A 27,690-nucleotide genomic window follows, 5' to 3' on the forward strand; every position below is an offset into this window, starting at 1 on the left:
AAAGACTTGGGGATCATTTTGCAGAGCACCTATGTTCTGTCCACAATGGCCATCCCAAGCTCTCATTTGTGTACCATTTCAACTTCCCTTCCTTCACCAACCTGTCTATCCTGGGCCACCTCCACTGCCAGAACGAGATCAAAACGCAAACTAGAGTAACAATACGTCATTCCGCCTGGGCTGTCCAGAGCCCACTAATATGAACATTGAATTTTCCAATTTCAGGGAAAATGTCCCCTTTCCTTCCAAACTATTTCCATTCTTCCTCCCCCACCACCACCCCCCTCCACTTCTATCCCTTCTCCCATCCATCATACCCTTCTTATCATCCCTCTCTTTCCTTCCTTCCAATGCTATTTCCCCCCCCCCCCCCATTAGATTTATTTTCTCTCTCCCCATCCTCTAGTCCCATCTGATCTCTCATTAAACCATTATTTTCAGCTTCCAGCATTGGCAGTCTTTGCCCCTATCCATCACCCACCCCATCCTGCACAATTCCTCTTCCTCCATTTTATCCCCTTTGCTTTCTCCCTTGCTCTGGCACCTGACAGTCCACTACCTGTCCATTATCCTTCATTTCTCCCATCCACCAATTCCCTTCCCACCTGTTCCCTCCTTCCAAGAACTTTACTATCCATTTATTAGCATATAGATACGGAGTACAGATACATCCAATTTGTTAACTATCAATTGGAGATGTTAATCCATTTCAAGGAATGATCTAGTGCCATCTTCAAATGTTTGACACCAGCTCAAATCTATGCCATTCATCGAGCTTTGAACAATATCCAAGAACTTGTATTTCAATAATCTATATTTAACTTGATGGTAGTAATGGTTCAACAATTTCAAGCTTAAGATCAGGAGTTAGGCACATATCTGTTTGTTGTGGGGTAGGAGGTGCAATCTCAGAAAAGACCGAGCGTCTGTTAATTCAACTGAAAATAAAAAGATCTGTGGACTGGTCAGGATTCTAGTCATGACCTACAAAAAATGAACTAGTCAGGTATCTCCTTACTGTAAATAGACTAGCTGCCTCATTTGCTTCCATTTATGAAGAAAATCCTTTGCTGAAAGAAATTAAAGCAATGCCAGTTCTTTCATTTCAGGAAAGCCAAACAAAATGTTTTAAAAGCTGACACATAATTAAGGAAATGTCAAAATGGTACTTTATAAATTATTAGAGAATTTATTGTCAGCTTTCAACTACATTCCATACTGCTATTACTTTCATGCATTGAACAAGGTTATTCCCACATGACAACATAGTTTCAAACAATACTGTATACCTTTTCAGCCTTTTTGTCCGAAATATGCTGCTTTTCCAGCATTGCTATGTTCTCTTTGAGATTTCTGACAATGTCTGCTGGACTTTTGTGTGATTTGAACAGTGGCATTTTTGTTTTATTTCACCCTGGATTTACCTGCAAATAAATAAATTGAAAAAAAATTCATATTTTAATTATTTTAATCTGCAAACAGTTGTGATAATCAGTAGTTACATTAACTTCAATTATAACAGGATAGGTTTTAATAGAAGCTTTTGAAGTGCCTGCCATGACAAGTACATGTATTTTCGGCCTTTTCCACACCTGGGAAAGGGCAGGAAGTATTTAATTTTTATTTTCTACTGTGCTATTCATTCATAGATGAATCACCATCATTCTTTGATCCTGTCAAACCATGCTTCTATTTTGGAGAATACGAAAGAATGTCTTAATGTTAAGCAACAACATTTCAAGGGTTGGCAAGCTGGCTGGGAAATAGTTAACATTTTTAAAAATTTCAAAATCTGTGAGACAGGATAGGAGTTTTACCTAAAGTATGCATACCCTGAAGGGTATTGTTTCACACAGCACAAGTATACAAACTTAAATCATACAGGAATCAACTGCCAGGGCTTGTAATATCAATTTTTGCAGCATGTGTAAATGTCAAAATACTAGAAAGGGGAGAAATAATGTCCTCACAAGAAAAGGAATGGCAAGTTGTGAATTTTTCCAGATTACTGACTGCTTTGTGTTCAGATGAACATCCCTTTAATATTTTTAAAACTATTCTTTACCTCTTGTAACTTTCATGGAGATGAAAAAAAAGGAAGACAAAGTTAACTTTTCCACCTTAACTAGGCTTTGTTCTGCCTAAAGAGACATGGAGAATCATTCATCAAACATAGCTCAAGATTGTAGCAAAGATGCAAATCTGTGGATTCTGAAGTGACTAATAAGGTCAATGTGGAAATAGCAATTTCTTCCAGATGGAACAGTAAGCGTCTGACAGGAGAGGCAGAAGTTTATTTTGGAAGGTGGTGACATGTTACCAAGTTAAAGGCTGTGTGTGCTCCCAGTATATAGATCCAAGGTTCCCATAGAATACTCCTCCACTTTTAATTAATATTGAACATTAAAAATGTTGCATTCCACTCTACCAACCCCAGGGTGGCTTGAGCACATTCTTGAATGGAATATGTCTTGCTCCATTGCACTCACTCCACTGCCCTGATAGCTCAGTAGATGGTCAAACAAAGCCAGCATCTTGCCAGGTTTGGGGATTACTTCTGAAAAAAGTAAAAGTCCATCACTGTATCCCAATTGTCAAAAGTTCCAATAATGGCATTTTTGCAGGGGTAATAATAAAAGTGTAGCTAGAAACTGGAATAAAGCATTCTTGTTAACAGTGGTCCTAAAATAGGGCTTGGAATTGCCATTCATAAAGTAGTCTGCAAGCTCATGCCTCATGGCCATCACCTAGCCTGTAATCCAAGTCTCAAGCTAGAACTTTCTGCACTACTAATGCAGGAATTGTCCAACAATCCAGAGGTGGCTGATCACCTAGTAAAATCACTTTGAATAGCCTAGTGAAACCTATGAGAGAAAATGATTAAAGCTGGACATTACTTCCTTCATTTGGTCTTGCAATGACAAATTCAACAGTGAGTTGTATTCCCATGATGCTAAAGTCATCTGTTATGAATTCCAAGTTCGGAATTTCACACAGGATGAGAAACAATGTGGACAAACTTGCAGTACAGCTAAAGATTGGAGGGCATAATGTTTATGGCCATTATGGAGTCGTGGTGAAGGATGAAAATTGGGAACTGAATGTCCAAGAATATACAGTGTATTGGAAGGATAGGCAGGTTCTCAAAGGGGATAGTGTGATTCTGCTGATAAGCAACAATATTAAATCATTAGAAAGAAATGACTTAGGATCAGAAGTAGAATCATTGCAGATGAATTAAGAAATGACATGGGGGTAAAAGGACCCTAATGGCATTTATACACAGGCCTTCAAACAGCAGGCAGAATGTGGACTACAAAATACAACTGCAAATAGAAAAGGCATGTCTGAGGACAACATAATAATAATAATAATGGGGGATTTTAACATGAAAGTAGATTGGGAAAGTCAGGTCAGAACAGGACCTCAGGAGAGAGATTTTGTAGAGTGCCTCTGAGATGGCTTTTTAAAGTAGCTTGTTGATGACCCCATCAGGGGATTGGCTGCTTGCATTGAGTGATGTATAATGAACTAGGGGTGATTAGAGCCTCAACTAAAGGAACCCTTGCGAGACAGTGATCATAAAATAAACCAGTTCACTTTGAAATTTGAAAAGGAGAGGCTAATGTCCAATGTGTTGGTATTTCAGTGGAGTAACAAAATTATAGTTGTATGGGAGAGGAACTGGCTAAAGTCAATTGGAAAAGCATACTATTGGGGAAAACAACAGATCAGCAATGTGTGGACTTTCTATAAAATGAGAAAATTGCAAGATAGGTACATACCAAAAATAAAGAAATTTGTGAATAGAAAGCGAGGCAATTGTGGCCAACAAGGGAAGACATAGTAAAGTGTGGGCATTCAAGGAAGCAAAAATTGGTGGAAAAACAGAGGATTGGGAAACTTTTAAAAACTTAGAGAAGAAAACTAAGAAGGTCATGAGGAAGGAAAAATTATGAAAAAAGGTTAGCAAATAATATCAAAGGGGATGCCAAAATTATTTTTAAATATATAGTCTAAAAGAGAGACCAAAGTAAACATAGGACCAATAGAAAATGATGCTAGAGAAATTGTAATGGGAGATATGGAGATGGCAGAGGAAATGAATGAATATTTTGGATCAGTCTTCACTGTGAAAGACATTAGTAGCATACTGGACTCACAAAGATCTCTGTCAAGATCATGAGAGAGAAGGTACTAGGGAAATTAAATGGTCTAAAAGTAGACAAGTCTCCTGGACTAAATGGAATGCACCCTCTAAATGAAGGAGGTAGCTGTAGAGATTGTGGAGGCATTGGTAATGATCTTCCAGGAATCATTAGATTCTAGCTTGGTCCCAGTGGGCAGGAAGATCGCAAATGTCACTCTGCAGTTTAAGGGAGGGAGGCAGCAAAAAGGAAATTATAGACCTATTAGCCAGGCATCAATGGTTTGGATGCTGTTGGAGTCAAATGTCAAGGATTAGGTTACGGAGTACCAGGACACAATAGACCCAAGTCTCCATGGTTTGCTTAAAGTAAAGTCATGCTTGACAAACCTACTGCAACTTTTTGAAGAGACCACAAGTAGAATAGTCAGGGGAAATGAAGTGGAGGTCTTGTATTTTTACTTTCAAAAGGCCTTGACAAGGTGCCACCATGAGGCTGCTTAACAAGATGAGAGCCCATAGAATTACAGGAAGGATACTAGCATGGACAGAGCATTAGCTGATTGGCAGGAAACAGAGAGTGAGAATAAAGGGATCTTATTCTAGTTGGCTACCAATTACCAGTGGCGTTCTGCAGGGGGGGGGTCAGTGATTTACACTGTATATAAATGATTTAGATTATGGAATAGGTGGTTTTGTGGCTAAATTTGTAGATGATTCTAAAATAGGTGGTAAGGGAGTGGTGCTGAGGATACAGAAAGTCTGCAGAGAGACTTGGATAGATTAGAAGAATGGGCATAGAGGTCGTAAATGTACTGTCATACACTTTGGTAGAAGAAATAGATGGGCAGACTAATACTTAGGAAGAAAATTCAACATTCGGAGGTGCAAAGGGACTTGGAATCCTTGTGCAAGATACTCTAAAGGTTAACCTCCAGGTTGAGTCAGTATTAAAGAAAGCAAATGCAATGATGGCACTCATTTTTAGAGGAATAGCATACAAGAGCAGGGATGTAATGTCACTTGTGAGACCTCACTTGGAGAACTGTATACAGCTTGGGTGCCTAATTTGATAAAAGACAGCTAGAATTGGAGAGGGTTCAGAGAAGAATTACTGGAATGCTATCAGTAATGAAAGGATTAGCATATGAATGTTTGTCAGCTCTTGCACTGTACTCAGTACAGAAGGAATGGGGGTGGGGGGGGGGGGGGAGAGACTCAGAGACATTTAAAGTCCTCCACAGAGTAGACGTGGCAAGGTTGTTTCCCGTGGTTGGGGAGTCTAAGACAAGAGGGCACAACTTCAGAATAAAAGGGCATCAATTTAGCAAAGAGATGCAAAAAAGTCTTTAGCTAGAGTGTTGTGAGTCTGTGGAACTTGTTAGCACAGCAACTGTGGAAGCAAGGTCATTGGGTGTAATTGACAGGCATTTGATTAGTCAGGACATCAAGGGTTACAGACAGACAGCAGGGGAGTGGGGCTGAATGGTAGGATGGATCAGAATCAGAATTTATGGTCATGAACAAGTCACAAAATTTGTTGTTTTGCAGGAACATCACAGTGAAAACCACCTTAGAAAAATAAATGGAAATAGCGCACGAAAAGTCAAAGTACGTTCATTGATCATTCAGGAATCTGATGGCAGCGGGGAAGAAGCAGTCCTGTGCTGGTAAGTGCTCTTCTTTAGGCTCCTGTACCTTTTTCTTGATGGTATCAGAGTGAAGAGGACATGGTCTAGGTGGTGAGGCTGCTTTCTTAAGACTCCGCCTCTTGTAGACGTCCTTGATGGAATGAAGCCTGATGCCCGTGATGCCGCAGGCCAAGTTAACAACACATTGGAGTTTTTTCTTGTTTTGAGCATTGACACTTATGTACTAGACTTTGATGAAGCCAGCCAGAATGCTCTCCATAGAACACCTGTAGAAGTCTTTGGTGACATACCAAATCTCCTCAAACACATCAAAGTATAGCTGCTGGCGAGCCTTCTTCATGATTGCATTGACATGGAGACTCCAGGACAGATCCTCAGAGATAATGACACCTAGGAATTTGAATTTCTTGACCCTCTCCACAACTGAGCCCTTGAGGAGGAATGGTTCATGTTCTCCTGAAGTCCATAATTATCTCCTTGGTTTTGCCAATGTTAAATGCAAGGTTTTTGGTGTTACAGCTCTCAACGAGCTGATCGATCTCCCTCCTGTACACTTGCTCATTGGGGTTTTTGATTCTGCTGACAACTGTGGGTCATTGACAAATTTGTAGATAGCATTGGAATTGTGCCTGGCCACACAGTCAAGGGTGTATAGTGATCAGAGCAGTGGGTTAAGCACACATCCTTGAGGTATGCCTGTGTTTTGTAGTCAGGGAGAAGACATGGTTTCCAATTCGTACTGTGGTCTTCTGGTGAGGAAGTCAAGGATCCAGTTGCAGAGCCCCATGGTTTGGAGCTTGTTGACCAGCACTGAGGGAATAACACTGATGAAGGCTGAACTGTAGTCTATGAAGACCAGCTGTATGTAAGAGTTGCTGCTTTTGAGATGATCAAGAGCCAAATGGAGAACCAGTGATATTGTGTCTGTTGTGGAGTGATTGTGACGAGAGGCAAATTGCCCTGGGTCCAGACCTTTGCTTAGGTATGTGTTAATTCTGCCCATTACTAACTTCTCAAAGCATTTCATCACAATAGATGTTAGTATTACTGGGCAATAATCGTGGAGGTAGCTGACTCATGATAGAGTAGTGGAACAAACTCGATGCCATAGGTGCTCTGTGGTTGGTAAGGGATTACTTCAGTGGTATGTGAGTGGGAAAAAAAGGTTGAGAACCACTATTCGGAGATAGAGGTATGCACAGCATGTTGAAAAGGTACAAATACAAATTACCCGATTTTTAAAAAAAGTTATATTTAAAATATTACAGCAGATACAAGGTCTGCTTCCACAAAAAACCAGAGGAAGCATATTCCTTAAATAATTTTAAAACTGTTGCACAAATATTTGAGGTTCAGGTAGCGTAGCTACACAAAAATGAGAATATAGAACATTACAGCACAATTCAGGCCCTTCGGCCCATGATGTTGTACCAACCTATGTAAACCTACTCCATCTAATCCTTTCCTCCTTCCCTCACACTCATAACCCTGTTTTGTTTTTTTTGCAAACATCCATGCGCCTATTTAACAGTCTTTTAGATTTTCCTATTGTACCAGCCTTCACCATCCTTTGGCAATGCATTTCAGCTACCCACCATTCACATGGCCAAACCACCACCCTTTCAATATGCTAAATGGTTTTCTTTTATGTGCTGCACCTAACCTCAATATTAAGATGTAAACTATTTTCTGCCTTTTAGGAAAGCTGATGAAGAAATTCAGATTTGTACAACCAAGATGTAATTGGGAGGCTTGATAAACCTGCTCGTATAAGCAGATTTCACTGTCTATGACAAGTAAAATGCAACAGGATGCAGATCCTCCCAAATCTCCTATCTCCATCAGGTGGAATGTCTGTTTTATGGCAATTTTATGCAGTATTGTGCAAAACAATAATTGTCACATTGCACAGGAAACTGAATAACATTAATCCTATCATTCTGTAATACAGATACATCTGGCTATCAATCCCATAGAATGTTGATGGTTCCTTACAGTCAGTTTGTGGGGTTTGATATGAGAATATCCCAATCCTCAGAAAGGAACAGCGTGTGCATGAATGGATTTAGGCAAGATGGCGTTGCACAGGTTCAAACCCACCCTCTTGACATCCCCTCCCGGATCCAGCAGCATGGTGAGGTCCAAGACAGCTGGGGGAAGTTTTATTTTAGTGTATGGTCAGACCAAGCTTCGATGCAAGGGATGCCCTTTCTGCACTTCCTGGCATGTGTTTGCTAGATGGCTGTTGACCCTAAGAGAGGGTTCGGCCACCCTTTGAGGTCTTGTTTTTCATCCTGCAAGGTGTCTAGCCACCCTCTGCATCAGGCAAGTCTGGTGGGGGAGCCAGTTTAGTTGCTGATCACCCAACCATGCAACAGATAGCACTGGGTTACATGGTATCAGTAGCACTCCGACAAGTGACCTGACAGTAATACTATTATTCACTTAAAAATCAGTGTTGTGACTGTCTATTGTAGAGTGTAATTAGACAGTCCAATCTTGCCATCTATCCTGCTGTTGATTTTTCTTTAAGTGATATTAACATTTAATTTCTTATTAAATAAAGCACTGCATCAATTTAGATGCAGTCTCCTGTGGATAGTTGAATAAAAGGTCAAATTTGTATAATGATTCGTCTCATAGAAATAGAATGTATTGTAATTAGCTATTGTAATATACTTAAGAGTTTACGTTAATATACTCCACAGTGAATAAGCCATCTTTTTAAGATGGAAACTTTGCCCAATTAATACTGGCTAAAGCTCCAAAATATCCTCTGGGATCCAAAATAGAAGGTTTAATAAATCAGGAAGAAGTGGAAAAGGTCATGGTAGAGGAAACTGATAAATGTAGTGTGAAAGCCAGGGCTAAAGATGCAAATGAAAATATGTAAATCAGAGCAAATCCAAAGTTATAAATAAATAGAAAAAATATCACAGTATTCTTTAAGTGAATTATGCAGCAATTACAGCAAAATAGTCATTGATAGCACAGATAGCAACACGAGTGATGATAGAATAGCTATTACAGAAAGATGGTTGCAGGGTGACAAGGATTTGCTTACTCAATATGAGATTAGATTCAACTTTGTCATTGTGCCAAATACAATGCAAAACCAATGAAATACAATTAGCATCCAACCAGAAGTTAAAAAGTAGTGTTATATACAAATAACTATGTGTGAATAAAAACAAGTGCATTCAGCAAGCAAACAATTATAAAAGTACTGACAGCACAATGTGAGTTCAGTATCAATCAGTGCTGTGATTTAAGGTTCAACAGGATCACAGACTCAGGAAAAAAGCTCTTCTTGAGCCTGCTGGTTCGAGAGAAGAGGCTCCTGTAGCACCTACCAGATGGAAGGAGAGTTTAAAAAGTCCATAGTTAGGGTGAGATGCATCTTTGATGATGCTCTTCACTGTGATTAGTAAAGGACTGCTTAAGGTGTTATGTGAGAGGGATGGGCAATTGTTACTGAAATATTTTGATTCAGAAAAATTGTCATTGGTCCATTTCCTTTGGAGTTATGAAACCGTGTACATAACGAGTCTATTAGGTACGATTATAACAGTGGTTTTCAAGCTTTTTTTTTCACCCACATACCATCTTAAGCAATCCCTTATTAATCACAGAGCACCTACAACATAGAGAATACTTAAAGTGGTATGTGGGTGGAAAAAAAAGGTTTAAAACTACTGCTGTAAGCACACGGCCAGTTATTCCATCCAGGCCAGCTGCCTTCCATACATTCACCCTACTCAGGGTGGCCCATACATCTGAGATAAAAAGTGAGAAAGGCAGTTCATCAAGAGGAAGATCCATTTTGAAGGTGACCTCCTTGTTTGCTCGATCAAAGCAAGTGTAGAAATAATTAAGTTCCTCAGAAAGGGAAAGCACAACTGGATGCGGGCACAGTACTAGGTGGTTTGTAATTTGTAATAATCTGTGTGTCATGCCACATGCTCTGGGGGGTCCAAGGAGTTGAAATGCTCCTCAATCTTTTGTTTGTATACATGTTTAGCCTGAGAGAGTTCCCTCCTTAGGGTGGCCTTGGCTGAGCTGCAAGACTTCCAATCTCCATATCGGAAGACTAAATCTGTCTTTGAGCAGAAGACGAACCTCAATGTTCATCCATGGTATTTGATTAGCAAATTTTTTAAATATAATTTGTTTTTGTGATGTCACTTCATCCACACACTTGCTGATGTACTAGAGGGCAGAATTGGTAAATAAATCAATACTAATCTGAGAGTCTGTGGTAGCATAGGCAGCAAACACACTCCAATCTGTATGTTGAATATTCTAGATTATATTCTATTCCAAAAGAAGTTCAAAGAAGAAATGAGATGAGGTGTCATTGATAATCACAAAAGGAAAATGCCAAGTAGGGATATAAAAGCAGTATATCGTTGAGTGAAATTAGTTTGGATTGAAATCATGAAGGAAGATGTGTGGGAGTAGTCTACAAACACACGTTCTAATGCAAGAATCACCAAAATAAAAGATGGCAGGTGGTTCAATAAATAGATTATGAAGACAAATGGCATTGTGATCTTCATTGCCAAGGGGTTAGAGTTTAAAAATAGGGTAGCTATGTTGCAGATGTGCAGTATCAGTGAGGCCTTGTGTGGAATAGTGCAGACCCTTTGGTCCCTTTAACTCCCAAAAAAATGCAGCAACATGGGAGGCAGCACAAAGGAGATTTTCGAGGCCAGAACATAAAAGGTTATCTTACCAAGGGAAACTAAATAAGTGGGACCTGTATTTCTTCGAGTTTAGAAGAATGATGGGTGGCGTTACTCAAACATCCAAGATTCCAAAGGGGCATGACAGGTTACACGCTGGGATGTTTTCACAAGTGGGAGAGTCTCAAACAAGGGGACATATCTGCAGGATATGAGGATTGTCAGTCTGAGATACATAAAAAATTCTTGTCACAGAGGGTATTGAATCTCTGGCATTCTCTGCCCAGCAGATAGTCAAAGCTGGATAATTCAAAGCATTTAATATGGTGAAATATTTGATAGATCAATGAATAGAAAGGTATGGTGAAATGGCCCTGTTGAGGAGTTAAGATCACAATTATACAAAATTGGTAGGACAAATTGGAAGCACATGGTGGCCCGTTCCTATTTTCTTGTGTTCTTGCAAATTGCTTTCTTGAAAATTGTCTGTCAAGATCTCACCCATTCCCTCTTTGTAGTTTGACCATCTCCTGAAACATGCCATCCACAATACACAGACTTACAAATTTACTGCAAGGCCATCAGCTATTGCTGAAGTGCCAAAAACCAAACCTTGTATAGGTGCACAATCCTTTATCTGGAACCCTTGGGGGACAATGTGTTCTGAATTTCAGATTTCTGAAAGCCAAATTTAAGCCCACCTGAATTGTGCTTCCATATCCACCCCCCTCGCCCATCCGACTCACACTGCCAGTCTCTTGCCCGTCCGACTCGCGCTGCCATCTCTCTCCCCATGTGCCAGTTTTTGGAGTTTTCCGGATTTTAGATATCCAGATAAAGGATTGTGTACCTGTACTTCTGTTGATGGCACATCCTATATGCCAAAGAATGGTGTTAAGGATGCAAAGGGAGGTGAGGGCCTCAATAAAATAATTGTTACAAAAGACATAGTGATGAGCAAACTAATAGGACTAAGGCAGACAAATCCCCTGGTCCTGATGGATATGGTGTGAGTATAATCGATGCGTTGGCAACCAATTACCAAAATTCTCTGGATTCTGGGCAGGTTCCAGCAGAATGAATGACAGCAAATGTCACGCCACTTTTTAAAAAGGGAAGAAGGAAGAAGATGTGTAACTATTGGTCAGTTAGCTTAATATCTGTAGTCAGAAAAATGCTTGAAGCTGTCATTAAGGATGAAATAGCGAGGCATTTAGAACAAAGGGGTTCCATCAGGCAGATGCAGCATGGATTCAGAAAGGGAAGGTTTTGTTTGACAAACTTGCTGAAGTTCTTTGAGGATATAATGGGTGCGGTAGATAGAGAGGAACAGGTTGATGTTGTACATTTGGATTTTCAGAAGGCAAGTAACAAGAGATTTATCAATAAGATACAGATGAATAGAGTTGGGGGAAATATATTGGTATGGATTGAGGATTGGTTAACTGACAGAAGGAAGAGAATCAGGATAAATGGGTATTTTTCAGATTGGAAGACAGTGGTAAGTGGGTTGCCGTAGGGGTCTGTGCAGGGTCCAAGCTGTTCACTATTTACAATGATGATTTGGAAGAGGGGACAGAGTGTAGTGTAGCCAAATCTGCAGATGTTACTAATTTGAGTGGAAAAGCAAATTGTACAGAGGATGTGGAGAGCCTGCAGAAAGATATAGTTAAGTTAGGTGAATGGGCAAAGGTTTGACAGATGGAGTACGACATTAGTAAATGCAAGGTCATCCACTTTGGTAGGAAAAATAGAAGAATAGATTATTACTTAAAAGGTGAAAGACTACAGCTTCCTGTCATGCAGAAGGACTTGGGAGTGTTTGTGCATGAATCACAAAAAGTTGGGTTATTAAGAAGGCAAATGGAATGAATGTTGGCCTTCATGGCTAGAAGAATTGAATTCAAGAGCAGGGAGGTCATGCTGCAACTGTACAAGGTACTGGTGATACTGCACCTGGAGTACTGTGTGCAGTTCTGGTCTCCATACTTGAGGAAGGATATACTGGCCTTGGAGGGAGTCCAGAGGAGGTTCACCAGCTTGATCCCAGAGATAGGGGGTTGACCTATGAGGAGAGACTAAATCACCTGGGATTATACCCACTCAAATTCAGAAGAATGCGAGGAGATCTTATAGAAACATATAAAATTATGAAGGGGATGGATAAGATAGAGGCAGGAAAATTGTTTTCACTGTTAGGTGAGACCAGAACTAGGGGACACAGCCTCAAGATTCAGGGGAGTAGAATTAAGGAGGTGAGGAAAAACTGTTTGTTTCCCCCCCCCCACCCCCCTCCCGAGAGTAATGAATCTGTGGAATTCTCTGCCCAAGGAAGCAGTTGAGGCTACTTCATTAAATATATTTAAGGTTCAGTTAGATAGATTTTTACAGAAAAAATGAATTAAGAGATATGGAGAAAAAGCAGGTAGGTGGAGTTGAGTCAATGATCAGATCAGCCATGATCTTATTGAATGGCGGAGCAGGCTCGATGGACTGGATGCCCTACTCCTGCTCCTATTTCTTATGTTTTCTGACATGCTTCTATTTAGTTGATAAACTAAAAAAAACTCATCAACCACATCATATACTCTCTGCTAAAAACTTTGAAGTAAGTAAATTGAAGCATTTGTGCATCACATTTATGTTACAAAAGATGGGAATGAGCTCCACAATTGAATCACTGAGATATTCTTTCATATTGCAGTCTAAAATTATTTCAATATATTTTGCACCATTTCTTTTTATGTACAAAAAAATCTGAACTATGCTTCAAATTTAAATTACATGCAAAGCCAAAAGAAACACTTTTTATGATTTACATTCCCTTAAAATGTATCAAGCTCCTAAGCTCTCAGGAATGTATCATGTGAAGTTTCAATCAAAAATTAATTATTTCAGCACAAGAGACCAAATAATATTTCTTAAAAATGTAGGCAATAAAATGCATGAACAACTAAATATCATGAAAAGCCAACTAAATTATTTTGGAAAATAAATGTATCAAGAAAAATTTGAAAACCAGCTCCATAATAATGGCACTCTGTGACCGAATTTTTTTTTGCTTTCAATCAACAGAAAGAGGAAGGGGGTAAAAGTTCAAAGTTAATTCAAAACAAAGTTATCTGCAATCACGAAGGCCTGTTCAATTTGCAATGCAATAGTCATTTTAAATGAATCCAATTTAGCAGGTTTGTGCTTACATTATCCCTTCTGGCAAGCCCTGACCTTGGCCTGGGCGAAAACAGCAAGATGCAGAACCTTTTGTGATAGAGGAGAGTTTAAGTTCAAAGATACAAGTCAAACTATTCTTACCTATCTCATGAGATTAAATCCCTACCGTTGCCATCTTTAGGAAAAAGATGCATCTGATTACGATATGAAAGAAGTTCTCAGAAAATACTAAAACACAAAATTTTGTAATTTCAAAAAAAGTCATGTTTCATCCATATTTAATTCTCTTTAGTTTTCTATGGAGGAAAATAACAAAACTTGAAAGTTTTCAGAAGTTAGGAACATGTAATGAGGCTGCTGTTGAAGATGACCAAGGTTGTGCATGATCAGCACACTTCCAGGTTAACATTAAGGCTAAAGTTGAAAATATTGCCCAGTCTATTAACGATAGAACATCCATCCAAATACAAAGATTTTTTTTTTTAGAAAAAAGAAAGAATTTAGGACAATTCAATGTAGGAAATCTTAAATGACAACAAAAACAGTAAAATCTTTCAAATTAAAAATTTGGAAAGATGTGAAAAACATTTTTGCAGTAAGAAATTGTAGCAAAGCATTTAAAAAGTATTGATTCATGAAATCACACACTCTGCCGTTTTCATTCATCGCGGAGTTAAGAAAGTTCAGGCTGACAGGATACTTGATTCTAGGCTGGGAAGAAGAGGTAAGGGACTAATTTTCCATGGTCATTCTTCCTTGGGCCAGATCCCAAGTTACCAGATGTATTAAATTTAACTACAATTTGATCTTGCAATCTCTAGACCATAGCATTACTGTTAAGCCTGTGTTACTAATATTGTAGCGGCCCACAAAATGGCTATGGCTGAGAAACGCAGCAACCGTGCAGACCTGGGAAGGAGGGGGTGACACCGGCCATCATTCCAGGTGATATCCCACATGGCAGGAAGATGGGGAACTGTGGCAGAATCCATGGCCAATCCCAGGCTGGCACTCTGATGATGCAGGGCCCTGATATCAGCGCCTGGATCCCCTATAAAAATGATGGCCAGAGCAATAAACCAGTCTTGGCTTCAAGATTTTGGTGTGCCTGTCATTCTTCTCCACACCTGCGTAGCATGAATGCTCCATTAGTGACCTTGATAGTCCAACTGGCCAATGACACCCACTACTTCTACATTGTGAGCGCTCTCAATCAAGACACAGCTGCAAGGGTCATAGACTTCCTATGGCAGCCTCCAGAGCAAGCCCTCAAAGCTCACTCTCCCAGAGAGTGGATTGGATGGATTGGGGAACAGGGTCCCAACCGCCCTAATGAGCAAGATGCTCACTTTGATTTCAGGCTACAAGCCTTGCCTGCTCTTTATGGAGATCATTCTGGAGTAGCTGCCTGAGGATATCCAACTCTTGCTCATGGACGAGGACTTCAGCAAACCCCCCGGAGGGTTGAGGCCTGGGTGGACATGCTCTGAAGAGCGAAGAAGGATACCAGTGTCGTCGTAGACCACAGCAGCAAGCCCCATGAACAGTCAACAGTGAGACCAAGACAAGTGGAGAGGCAAGTTAATGCCTAGGAACAATTCTGCTACTATCATCAACGATGGGGTGTGGAGGTCTGTCGATGCCGCCCACCCTGCGGGTTTCTGAGAAACACCCTGGCCAACCATTGTTGATGGTTGCGGCAGTTGGCCCACATGATAGCTGCCTATACACTTGGGACTCCTTAGGTGTTTCCTGGTCAACACTGGCGCCGAAATAAGCGTTCTGTCCCATGCAGGCCTCGACACCTGCAACGGCAAGCAGGGCCCATAATGAGGACAGCCAACAGCTCCACCATCCGGACTTTTGGTAACATCACCCCTCTTCAGTACGGCAACAGTACGGCAACGGCAACATGGACCTTTACCCTCGCGGCAGTGGCGCAACCACTCCTGGGATGCGACTTCCTTTGTGCCCACTGTCTGCTTGTAGATCTTAAGGGATAGGACTTTGTGCACTGTAGAACTGTTCAAACTCTACCTCTGGGGGAAGCCAAACTATCCGCCTCCCACCTTGACTCTATAAACCTTTCAGATAACGAATTCTGCCACATCCTGGTGGAGTTCCCCTCGATAATGGCACCACAATTTTCTACAGCCACATCAAAGCACAGGGTAAAGCACCACGTTCTGACCGAAGGCCCCCCGTTTCATGCCAGGGCATGCTGACTCCCTCCCAAAAAGCTCAGCCTAGCAAAGAAGGAGTTCAAGAAAATGGAGGAGCTAGGGATTGTGCGATGCTCCAACAGTCCCTGGGCCTTCCCTTTCCACATTGTGCCAAAAACAGCAGTGGGTGGAGGCCATATGGTGACTACTGCCGCCTCAACAAGGCCACCATGCCTGACAGATATCCCATGTCCCACATCCAAGACTTCTCCGCCAACCTGTACAGGGCATGGGTGTTTTCCAAGGTGGACCTCATCCGGGCGTACCACCAAATCCCAGTTCACCCCAGGACATCCTCAAAACCCCAATTATAACCCCCCCTTTTGGTTTGTTCAAATTCCCAAGCATGCCCTTCGGTCTGAAAAACGTGGCATTCCCAACAACAGGGAATTGACTACTTGGCCCTCCCCAAGCATAGCAGCAGGACCCTGAGATTGGTGCATATAGAACAGCTATGTCAGGTAACCTGACACTGCTGTGCGACATCTCCCTCGGTAGCCATCGCCCCACCATCCCAGCCATGTGGAGGCGCCAGGTTTTCAATGCCATCCACAACCTGGTGCGTCCTGCAATCGGGCCACGGACAAGATGGTGGCTCGCAGGTTTGTCTGGTACGGCCTCCGTAAGCAGGTCAGCCAGTGGGCCAATCCCTGCATGAACTGCCAGTCCTCAAAAGTGCAGCTCACACAAAGACACCCATAGACTTTTGAACCAGCGAAGTGCAGATTCAGCCACATACATATTGATATATTGGGGCTGCTACCAGTTTCCAATGGTTGACCACTCCATGGTGGTGTGAGGCAATCCCGCTGCTGATACCACCACAGAAAACTGCATCAGGGCACAAACTGACACATGGGTGTCTAGATTCAGGGTCCCAGAGCACCCAACCTCAGAGAGGGGGGGAACAATTTACCTCTGGGTAGCGTTGGGCAACCTCCTGGGGACACACAGTTCCACCACACCACAGTGTACCACCCTCAGGCCTATAGCTTGGTGGAATGGTTTAATAAGCACCTGAAGGTTGCCTTGATAGCCCGGCTCAAGGGTCCCAACTGGGTGGACGCACTGCCTAGGGTCCTGGTGGGGATTCACACTGCACCGAAGGAAGACTTCAACACCTCGGTGGCGGAGATGGTCTACGGCACACCCTTAATCATTCCGGGGGAGTTCCTGGCCCACAAAAAACACCTGGAAGACCCCGCAGACACCCTTGAGAACTTGCGGCGAAAACTGGGGTCCCTGGTCCCGTGGCAACCCCACTTCACAGCCAGCTCAAACATAATATCCCCAGAGACTTAAAGACTTGTCAGTATATGTTTGTATGAAGAGGCAAACATCATTCACTCCTACAATAACCCTACGAGGGGCCCTACAGGGTCATTAGGGACAACGGATCCATTTGCGTCCTCGACATCAGCGGTAAAGAGGAGACCTTAACTGTCAACTGGCTGAAATTGGTATATCTGGACTGTGACCAGCTGGTCTCCACTTCTCCCCTGCGATGTAAGGGCTAACCTCCCAAGTCAACAGACAATGGCCTGATTGCCGGTTCTTTCTGGGGGTGGGGGGTGTCATGTAACAGCCTGCACACGAAGACACAGACCAGCCCACAAAATGGCCAAGGAATGCAGCAACTGCATGGACCAGAGGGGTGGGGGTGACACCTGCCATCATCCCAGGTGACCTCCCACATGGCGGGAAGACAGGGAACCTGGCAGGAACGCCGGGCCAATCCTAGGCCAGCACTCCAATGACGCGGGCCCCCCGATGTCACCGGTTGGGGCCCATAAAAGCATGATGGTCAGTGCAATAAACTAGTCTCGACTCCAAGGCTTTGGTTTGCCTGTCATTCTTTTCCATGCACAAATAGCGCAAACACTACAACATCAATTTTCAAACCATGCATTAGATATGCAAATCTCTTCTAATTTACAGAAATAAAGTAAAATCTTTTCAAACTAAATACAGGTTTAAATAACATGAGGTGCGTCACTGAACAGGGATGTGATAGAATTCCCATAAGTCACACTTAATTTGCAAAACAAAACCAGTGCTGAACATTTGTATGAAGTCTTGATAATAGTTGCTAACATAGCACTGAATTAGTGTTAAGTAAAAGGCATCACCTCACGACTTAATTAAAATTAAAATAAATACAGGTGTAATGATTGGTTAATCTATTTGCATGTCACCAGTTTGATGCTTCAAATTTAAAGCTGCAGAATATTAACTGCCTCAGTTTACATTAAGTATCTAAAAATGCTGAGGACAAGGAGAGCTCCCAAAGGGCACTGAAGGCTTCCTCATCATGTTAGAGGTTTGGATCTGGGCTTGGGTTGCTGAAGGTTTGAACTGAACTGGAGTCTTGTTCAGCTGCAGAGGCTATAGGATCACTGGAGGACACTTGGTGACTCTGGGTGTGGGGTGGTGATGGAGGGGGACTCTCTTTTGCTTCTCTTTATCAAACTAAGGGGCACTGGGCAATGCTAATGGTGAATCTTTGTAAGGCAATTTCGTGCAATATTACATTCCCATTTTAATACAGAATAATAAAGTTTCTGAATCTGGTATTTCTTAATTCAATAAAGAAAAGATGTCTCTTCATAAAAGCACACAGTAGAAGGCTGCAAATTTAATCATGCACTCCAGGCACTTACCTCTTTGGCAGTCTGTAGGTAAGGCACACAAAGAATCAAAGTAGATCTGTTCAGCAAGAAATCCTTAGCAAATGAAATCCAAAAGCAGTCTTTTGGGTAACCAGGATCTCTATGCTTCTATAACTCACCTAAAACAAAAATCAAGGCCAAATAGTTAAATGAAAATTGGAACTGATTTATTGAGCATAAGCAGACTGTTCCCCTCAGTTAAAGTTCAAACATACCTGCATAAACCAAATCACTACAGTTCATTTAATATATAGGTGGGTGACAGGCATCAGCAACATGATTCATTCTGAAACTTCGCATATTGTAAATACAGTTTGGTCAAGACCGGTTAGATCCAAATAAACTGCTATTAGATCACATGCCCTTCCCTGGAATAGGAAATTAGGTGTCAACTCAATGTGAAAAGAAAATGCCATTTTATAATAGAATGATTGACAAAAGACAAGTTCAGACCTCAACAATATCTGGGGAAGTTGAACCAAGTTAATTAAATGAATCAGTAATTAAAAATTTAATATCAGTAATGGCAAGCATGAAACTAGCAGATTGTGATTGCTTCAAAGGACACATCTGGTATGCTGACAGCTTTTTTTGGGAAGGAAATCTTTCATCTTGAACCAATTTGGACTGTTGAATTCCAGATCCACAGCAAAAAGTCCTGATCCAAATGTCATTAGAAGTTAAAGAGGTATAAGGCAATTTGCAATAGACAACATACCCAGAGAATACAACTAATCTGACATTCTGCTAAGGAATGAAACAAGGTTGATTTGAACTATTAACCTTGAATTTTCCTTTCAAATGCACAAAACTGAGCTTTTTTAATCAAGCAAATTAACCATGTAAAGTGAGGATTTAAAGAATGCCAAGGGAAAGAGAAAAAGGACTGTTGAAGGAACAGTTGGCCTTCTTCCTGTTGTTTAATCGTTTGCACTGGCACATGGCTAAAAATCAACCTGCACAATGCCCTGTGCATCAAAAGTTTTTGTATCTACTTCATTTCACAAAATATGATACGGAGAGCAGCTTTGGTTGAAACTCAACATGATTATACTTGCAGCGCTGGACAGCACCAAGTCCTATTTCATCATTTGCGAAGTTTTACTTGCACCGATGCATATGTGGCATGAAAATATGGAAATTGGGTAATACTCTGGAATAAATCAGAGCAAAATTCATTTACTTCACCCCTCTACAAAAAAATCTTTGCAAATATCACATTGTCTTATGAAATGGCATAAATAGACCACCACCTAGATATTTAAATATTTGAGACATTAAAAATGTCCCTTGACAGGTTGTGTATTTCAGAAATTGAAGGCCCCTCTCCCCGGTTACCTAGAGTGATAATCCTGGTCTGAATTGAAATGTTGTAAATTCCAGTCCCACATTTAAGAGGACTACATTTGAATGAAGTATTAAACCAAAGCCTGTCCTACTTCAGCAGGTGGACGTTACATTTATTATGGCACTATTCCATGAATGACATAGTACTATTTATGCAATGAGCAACAATTATCCCTTGACTAATAGCACCAGGAATGGGAGCTTTGACCTGAAAATACTAATTCTGTGTCTCTTTCCACAGATGATATCTGAGCTGCTGAATATCTCTAGCTTTTCCTGTTCTTTTACCTCTAGAAGTATATTACCTGATCATTTAAATAGGTGATTGCAATTTCCAATGAAAGATATGCATCTACACTTTACAATGTGCTTCAATAACAAAAAAATATGTTGGGACCTTGAGTTTATAAACCAGTTTAGATTTGAAATTGCTAAAAAAAATTATTAAAAAAGAACAGTTGTGCTTTGATAACAATTTTAAATAGCAAAACATTGTAAAATACCTTGCACAAGCACAAGACAACAATTAAAACAAAAATAAATTAAAAGGAAGGTGCCCAACTGCTTGGTTAAAGAATAAATTATATGAAAAATAAATATGAAGCAGGATAGTTAATGAAATAATTCCAGATCCTTGAAAAACGACTCAGGTAAACAAAGAAATGTGCTGATGATGGGGCTTTGTGCAGTACACAAAAGTGCTGCAGAACATCATACAGAATCCATAGAAAGCAAAAGGCAGTCAATGTTTTGACCCTGAGCCCTTCTTTAGGAGTGTCAAAAATCAGACAGACACCTGAATAAGAAGGTGGAGTGGGGGAGGGGAAAGACCACAAGCAAATAATAGGTGGATACAAATGGGAAGGAGAAAAAGAGGTGATGGAGGGAAGAGGGCTCAGAGAGAGAGAGCTCTCTGAACAGAGAAGGAAGATAAGAGGCTGGGGAGTGGCAGAAGGATAAGGGAAAGAAAGACCGGGAGGGGTAAACAGAAATTGGAGGTCAGTATTGATGCCTTCTGGTTGAAGACTGCAGAGACACAATACGAGATGTTCTCCAATTTACGAGTGGCCTCAACTTAGCAGGCCACGAGGATATGGGATAGACATGCCATGGGGTGGGGGCGGGGGGGGGGGTGTGTGGGGAGAAAGACCAAATCAGATCCACTAATTAAGTTTGTGCCTTTTGAACAAGTGAAATATCCAAGTTATGCCACAGGCACAAAGAGAAAGCAAAAGGTTTAGTGGAGCAAAAATCTGCAATAGCAGAGATAATGTGGCAATTAAACTGATCAGCAGCTGCACAGTATTGCAATGAATTAAGTGTCAAAAACTGATGAGTTGAGAGGACGTTAGGAACAGTTGCCAAGGGCTATTATCTAGTGAATTCCGAGGAGGATTACAGAGAAATATGCAACAAGATATACAGGACAATAATTAAAATTGTCATGAATAAATGCAAGGAGGGAAAGATAAAAGTAGCTTAGGACATCAATGAAGAATCTTTTACCATTAGGAAAAATCAGTTATTCTAATTAACAATTCCAGTTGCTAATTTTTAACCAGGTATAAGATTCATCAAATAGCTCATGGTCCATAAATGTTCATTTGGAGGACTTGCTGTTTAAATTAAAAGTAAAAATTAGGTGCTCTAAAGTTGTTCTGAAATAATTAAATGTGCACAATGATCCCTTTCCACTAGTTAAAGAGTGGGGTAAACAACACCTCAAAGAGGTGCTTTGGAATTCTGCCTCAAATTATTACAGAATGTAAAGAAATTCATAGCTGATTGGAAAATAATGAGGAAAACACAAATTAATGGGCCAAATCGCCCATTCCCATGCAGTACTATTAAATGCCCAAGTAAAAGAAATGGGTCAATACATTTTTACTTGAGCTGTCAATGTAACTGCTGCATTTAATTGGTTGTTCAATCTTTAAAATCTGCTTTGTGTGTTAATTAACCCTCAATCATTGATTTAAAAAGAACCAGACATTCTCTCCACCTCCACCCCGCCCCACTTTAACTTCACAAAGTATCACAAGGTTGGGCTCAAATTTACAGTAGCATCTCATATTTTAGCTAGGTTCTAAAATTGAAAGCACTTAAGTATTTTTCCCAAAAATAGACTTTATTCACAATTAATCATTTACAAAATGAAACCATTCAGAGTCTGTTCCCACCCTTGCTTTCATATCCATACATTCCCATTACTCTGCCTTATTACATTCAATTTTATTTACACTATTTTCACCACTGTGGCACCTTGTCACTTCTCCCTCCTCTGTTTTTTTGAGACTTCCCCCTCAATCTCAGTCCCCTCAATGCCCAATAATGGGGCAAATCTAGACTCTGGTCCTTCCCACAGTGCCCTCTTGTTGGCTGTACCAAGCCTCAGTGCATCGCTTAGTACGTACTCCTGCAGCTTAGAATGTGCCTTGTCATTCCCTTGGGCAGACCAAAGTGATGCCCTTCCAGCAGTTCAGACTTTGTGCATCCTTGGGAACAGTCCATAGATTAGCGTCTTCTGTCACACTGTTGCTGGGATTGAATTGTGACACGGACCCTTGCATCCTTCTTCACACGCTCTTAGCAAATCTGCATTCGCAGTAAGTGTAAGAGATAAACCAATGCCAATTTTTGTCAGATTTTGCAGTCACATAGCAACTTCTGTAACTTCAGGTACATACTTGTTGCACTTTATGGTCATTGAAGCAATTCTGAGACATAGTTGGATGTTATATTTTAAGTAAAACAGCCAGCTAATTTATCCATGATGAGAACCAAATAAAAAGCAACTAGTGTAGTGGCTGTGTCGCAGGCCAAGCAAGCGCACAGCGCAGTGTCGCGAACCATCGCTGGCACAGTTCTGCGGGCTGCGGAACAACTAAACAAACAGGTGAGCACTCACCTAACGGAGTGGTACTGTGCTGGAGAATAGCGCATCGTCCTGCTGAGTATCCTGCCGGAAGGCGCAGGGCACTCACAAGGATCAATTTAAACCTGCCAGTCCCGTGGATCAGAAGCACTCCAGTAGCAGTCCCGCCTTGTCCCGTGGAGCCCAGGACAGGAGGGGTATAAAAGATTGTAAAACCTGAATAAAATCAGTCTTGAGTTGACTAATCTGGCATATGTGTATTACTTTAGTAGCCACTACACTAGATCATTTATCTTGGGGAAAAAAAAGTAAACCAGAAACCGTAACTTTTCCTGACCTCACACAAATGATATTTTTATTCCATATTATCAGCAATTGCAATTTTTCTTTAATCTTTACAGCAAAATGTATCTTCTTAAACCAGGATTTTTAAAAAAGGGAAACTCTCACTTCTTATCTCTTTTGCATCCATCCAAGGATCCTAGTTTAATGTTGCATCCAAAAGAAAATGTTGACAGTGCAAAATTTCCTTTTGACTACAAAAGTATTCAAATCCAGAGGGGATTTTGACAGTCATAACACAACATCAAGCTCATTGATCAATGCAGACACAAGATCAGGACAATACACAACGTGGATTCTTGACTGGTGCCCCCTAGCTAGCATTAAATCTGAGACTGACAAAACATAACTGGCACCTCATAACATTAATATCAGCAAAGGTCTTGGACCTCCCTTGGCAACTACAATCAAATGCAAGAGATTAAGATATTTTGGGTTTTAGGACCAACCAAAAAATACAAATAAATTCACAAGCAGTTTGCAGGAAGACTTCCTAAAGATAACTATTTCCCCAATTGATTCTTCATTTATGTTCATATTGTGTTCCTAGGAGAATGTATTTTCCCTATTCTGTTCTCAACCAGATAGATGCATTTTTAAAAAATTTTATTTTATTCACATTATGCAAAAGGAAAAACCTTGTTTGAGTGATACAAAATGCATATATTAGTCAAATTCAAGATGTACATTTTCCTCTCTCCTATTATTTCTCATCCTGACTCTGACGTCAGGGCCACTCTTTCAATGACGACAGTAATTCCAGTCTCATGCATTAAGTAAATAGTTGCAACAAAAGAAAGCTTGGAGTCATTAACAACTGACATTTATAACTCATCCACTAGTCATGAAATTTTAGAAACCTTCCAAATCTTTTACTGTTTATTTGTACTGAGAAAGCAAACACTATGAAACTTTAAAATCTACAAGATCATCTTCACCTTAAAATACAAGTCTATTAAATCTTTATATTCAATTTTTTTTTCCATAAACATGTCGTGCTTTGACCATTTGAGCAATTGAATGAATGCCTTATAATTCAGATAACTGCCCATTATCCTATAACATATTCAATTCGGGTATCCCCTCAATGATTATTAAAATCTTCAATCATACTTCATGCTTGAATATGTAAACACACGATGAAGAAGCAAACATCAACCATTTCGACACAGGGAGAGAGAAAATTCGCACATATTTGTTCATTTGTGGATACAAAGCTTATTCGGATTTGGCACACTTTTAGAGAACAAATGGAACTCTGGAAATAAAACGGGGTGATCATTCACCTCTTTTATAAAACGGTCTAAAGTGCTTCCATGAACTGCCTTGGCTTCATAATCACGCCTGATTTTCACATTCAGTGTCCCTCACAGTTAAAGCCAAATGCTCAAAAGTGAACGATGCAATTAAAAAATATAGGAAATAATTAAAATTTGAATGGATTTAAACATGTCGATATCTTTCTTAAACACTCCAAACACCAAATAAAAGTCGGATAACTAGAAAAGAAAGGGAAGCTTAAAGGGGAAAAAAGTTGTCGCCGCAATGACAACACACACGCAGGAGACCAAACTTAAACAAGGCAGGATTCTAAGGACCTGACGGCACAAACTCGATGGTTGCCACTGATTGACAGATCCAGTGTGAGCATGCGCAGTGACCTCAATGAGCCCACAGCCCGCAAACGGCCCAACCGTCGTTCTGCAGGAAATAAAACTCACTTCGCCGCAAAAGGCCAACCCGCGTCTCGTCCCCCAGTCTTTTGCCGGTACTGCCGACACGGTTTCCCCAATGTGGATCACCCAACGGACCGGCAAAAGGAGAACAAGAAAGTCACTCCACGACCAGCTCCCTCATTTCCGGCTCTTTGTATTGTGAAGCCGTTCACTTCACTCGAAACGCCCCCACCCTCCGCCAGGAAAGAGCTGCCGAACGGGCCACTCACAGCACCGAGCCGCACGTCACGGAACCTTGTGTACGTTTTGCGTCACAGATCACGTCCGCATCCACGGCACACCACCAGCGCGCCGGCTCACGTGATCAACGCGAGTCGGGGATGGGCAGGCGGGAAGGTGTTAACTGTCTGAGTGCTGACTTTAAAAAAGGCGACTGACGCTGGAAATTTAAAATAAGAAAATGTTGGGGAGTACGCAGTGAGTCAGACAATAGCTAGTGTTTCAGCTAGAAACCCCAGAATCAGAATTTATTGTCATGAACGTCATGAAATTAGGTGTTTTGCGTTGGCATTCATATAAACCATCTTCCAACAATAAATAAAAAGGTGCTCGAAAAGTAAGGTAGTATCTTTGGTTCATTGATCATTCAGGAATCCGATGGCAGCGGGGAAGAAGCTGTCCTTGTGCTGCAAACCGTTTCCTGATGGTAGCAGAGTGAAGAGGGCGTGGCCTGGGTGGTGGTGGGGGTCTTTGAGGATAGAGGCTGCTTTTTTTTAAGACACCGCCTCATGTAGATGACCTCGATGGAGTGAAGTCTGGAGCCTGTGATGTGGTGGGCTGAGTTAACAACCCTCTGCAGTTTATTCTTGTCCTGAGATTTGGCGCCTCCATAACAGGCAGTGATGCAACCAGCCAGAATGCTCGCTGTGGTACACCTGTAGAGGTTTACGACAGTCTTTGGAGACGCCTCGCAAAGTATAGCGGCTTCATTAGACCTGGGAGAGAAAAAAACAAGAAAGGAGAGGGTGGAGGCAGGAATAGATACAACAATGGGATGTTGGGTTGCCCTTAATGGAACTGTGTGGATAATAGATAAATTTGGGTAGTTCAAGGAACAAGAGGTTAAAGAACAGTTTATCACGACATAATTAGAAATATGGAAACTGACCACCTGTTGATGCAGACAGGAAAAGTGAGTTATCTGAAAATGTGGAATTCCACATTGAGTCCCAAAGGCTGCAATGTCCCCAGGTTTACACTGAGTGCTGGAACGGTATAGCAGGTGACGAATCATGGAATGGAGGTTGACTGGAAGCTTGGGCTACATTTGTGTTCTGAAAAGCTGTTAGGCAATCTTGTGCATTGTGTTTTGAGATCACATTTATGAATAATAAATCCAAGGTATAGATTGGAAGAAGTACAGCAACTTAACTGGGAAGGTCTTTAGCTCTGTGAATGATGTGATGAGATAAATAGCTGGTATTAAATATCTTGTAGGTGCATGGGAAAAATACCGTGATAAAGGAAGCAGTTAGTGGAGATGGGGAGTTGTGGGGGGGAAGTATTCCTTTGGATGCTGAAAGGGGAGGATAAGATCATCAATCTTAAGAAGGTAGCAGAAATGAACCAATTAACAGTGAGGACTGAGGAAAACTGAGAGTAAATTGACTCCTGGGAGGAAGAATAGCTGAGAGAAGTCAGTGGGAATCTGTGAGTTTGTAGTGGATATTGATTGCTAACCTATCTGCTCAGGAGAAGAGACAAACCTAAAAAGGGAAGAGTCGGAATGGACCAAGTGAACCATGTGAAAAATGATAGCAGTGTGGAAATTAGCAGCAAAAGGTAAGCAAATTTTGAGCAATTACTGCGTGGTGCATGGGCATTGGGGTTATGTTGTCCTCCTGCTCTAGTGCCTTAAAGCAAATCTCAATTAAATTTAGACCCTTCTATCTACGCCTCGATTTCTCATCAGTGGTTCTCACTGGAGTTTATATCCCTCCCAATGCCAATTACAGTCACTTGCGGAGCTGCATCATGTGTTCAATAAACAAGAGATGGCCCACCCCAAGGCACTACATATCTTAATTGGATGCTCTAACCAGGCCTGTCTCAAGAAAACCCTGCCCAACTACCATCAGCATGTAACTGCTGTACCAGAGGTCCCAGCACACTCAATCACTGCTAAAGAAGGCCTACCCAGTGGTGTCAATATGATTGGTGTCACTCAGTGCAATAACTCATGGTGTCACCCCCCCATCCTTACCCCTATGGACCTCCTCCCATACTAGATCATATAGGATCCTTAGTAATGTTTTTTGTACTAATGTTATTCTTAGATTATATGAATACTGACAACAAAATTGTTTTGTAAAATTTTTGTACATTGAATTACAATGTTATTAGTCACTCCATTATTAGTAACTGAGTGGAAGCTTTTTTAATTTTTCTCCTTCTTTTCCTTTAATTACTACTTAATTCTAAAAAAAGTTATTTTTAAAGATTCATAAATGCTAATGACCACAATATTATAGCTTAAAACACCAGAAAATTTGACAAAACTAGCAACTATAAAAACACCAGCAGCACGAAAACAACAGTTCCTGCTTGTAGTGCATACAGATGAAATCACGTGGCGCCTGCAAGCTCACACCAAGACACAAGAGAAACTTGTCCGTGAACTACTCTTTGCAGACGATGCCGCTTTAGTTGCCCATTCAGAGCCAGCTCTTCAGCGCTTGACGTCCTGTTTTGCGGAAACTGCCAAAATGTTTGGCCTGGAAGTCAGCCTGAAGAAAACGGAGGTCCTCCATCAGCCAGCTCCCCACCACGACTACCAGCCCCCCCACATCTCCATCGGGCACACAAAACTCAAAACGGTCAACCAGTTTACCTATCTCGGCTGCA

At 41.1% G+C, this 27,690-nt stretch overlaps 2 protein-coding genes across 14 annotated transcripts in view; one reads left to right on the plus strand and one right to left on the minus strand.

Annotated features, from left to right (window-relative positions):
* The window catches only part of cab39l (calcium binding protein 39-like), a 62,219-nt gene extending 37,138 nt beyond the window's left edge, over nucleotides 1-25,081 (minus strand). The window contains exons 1-4 of one of the 5 annotated variants that reach the window (XM_069889714.1): nucleotides 24,832-25,081; nucleotides 18,762-18,914; nucleotides 18,538-18,665; nucleotides 1,290-1,424 (exon numbers count right to left, since the gene is read on the minus strand). In XM_069889714.1, the coding sequence (XP_069745815.1) occupies nucleotides 1,290-1,397 (108 nt within the window). In that variant the 5' untranslated portion in view covers nucleotides 1,398-1,424; nucleotides 18,538-18,665; nucleotides 18,762-18,914; nucleotides 24,832-25,081. Of the gene's footprint in view, nucleotides 1-1,289; nucleotides 1,425-12,440; nucleotides 12,536-18,537; nucleotides 18,666-18,761; nucleotides 18,915-24,831 lie in introns of those variants that run through there. The other 4 variants (XM_069889713.1, XM_069889716.1, XM_069889718.1 and 1 more) reach the window with 4 other exon arrangements.
* The window catches only part of LOC138738784 (histone-lysine N-methyltransferase SETDB2-like), a 123,203-nt gene continuing 120,379 nt past the window's right edge, over nucleotides 24,867-27,690 (plus strand). For 4 of the 9 annotated variants that reach the window (XM_069889694.1, XM_069889695.1, XM_069889700.1 and 1 more), the window contains exons 1-2: nucleotides 25,118-25,263; nucleotides 26,539-26,628. In XM_069889694.1, the coding sequence (XP_069745795.1) occupies nucleotides 25,247-25,263; nucleotides 26,539-26,628 (107 nt within the window). In that variant the 5' untranslated portion in view covers nucleotides 25,118-25,246. Of the gene's footprint in view, nucleotides 25,086-25,115; nucleotides 25,392-26,538; nucleotides 26,629-27,690 lie in introns of those variants that run through there. The other 5 variants (XM_069889697.1, XM_069889703.1, XM_069889696.1 and 2 more) reach the window with 5 other exon arrangements.

Source organism: Narcine bancroftii, chromosome 7 (genome assembly GCF_036971445.1).
Source record: "Narcine bancroftii isolate sNarBan1 chromosome 7, sNarBan1.hap1, whole genome shotgun sequence".
Taxonomy (NCBI): Eukaryota; Metazoa; Chordata; class Chondrichthyes; order Torpediniformes; family Narcinidae; genus Narcine; species Narcine bancroftii.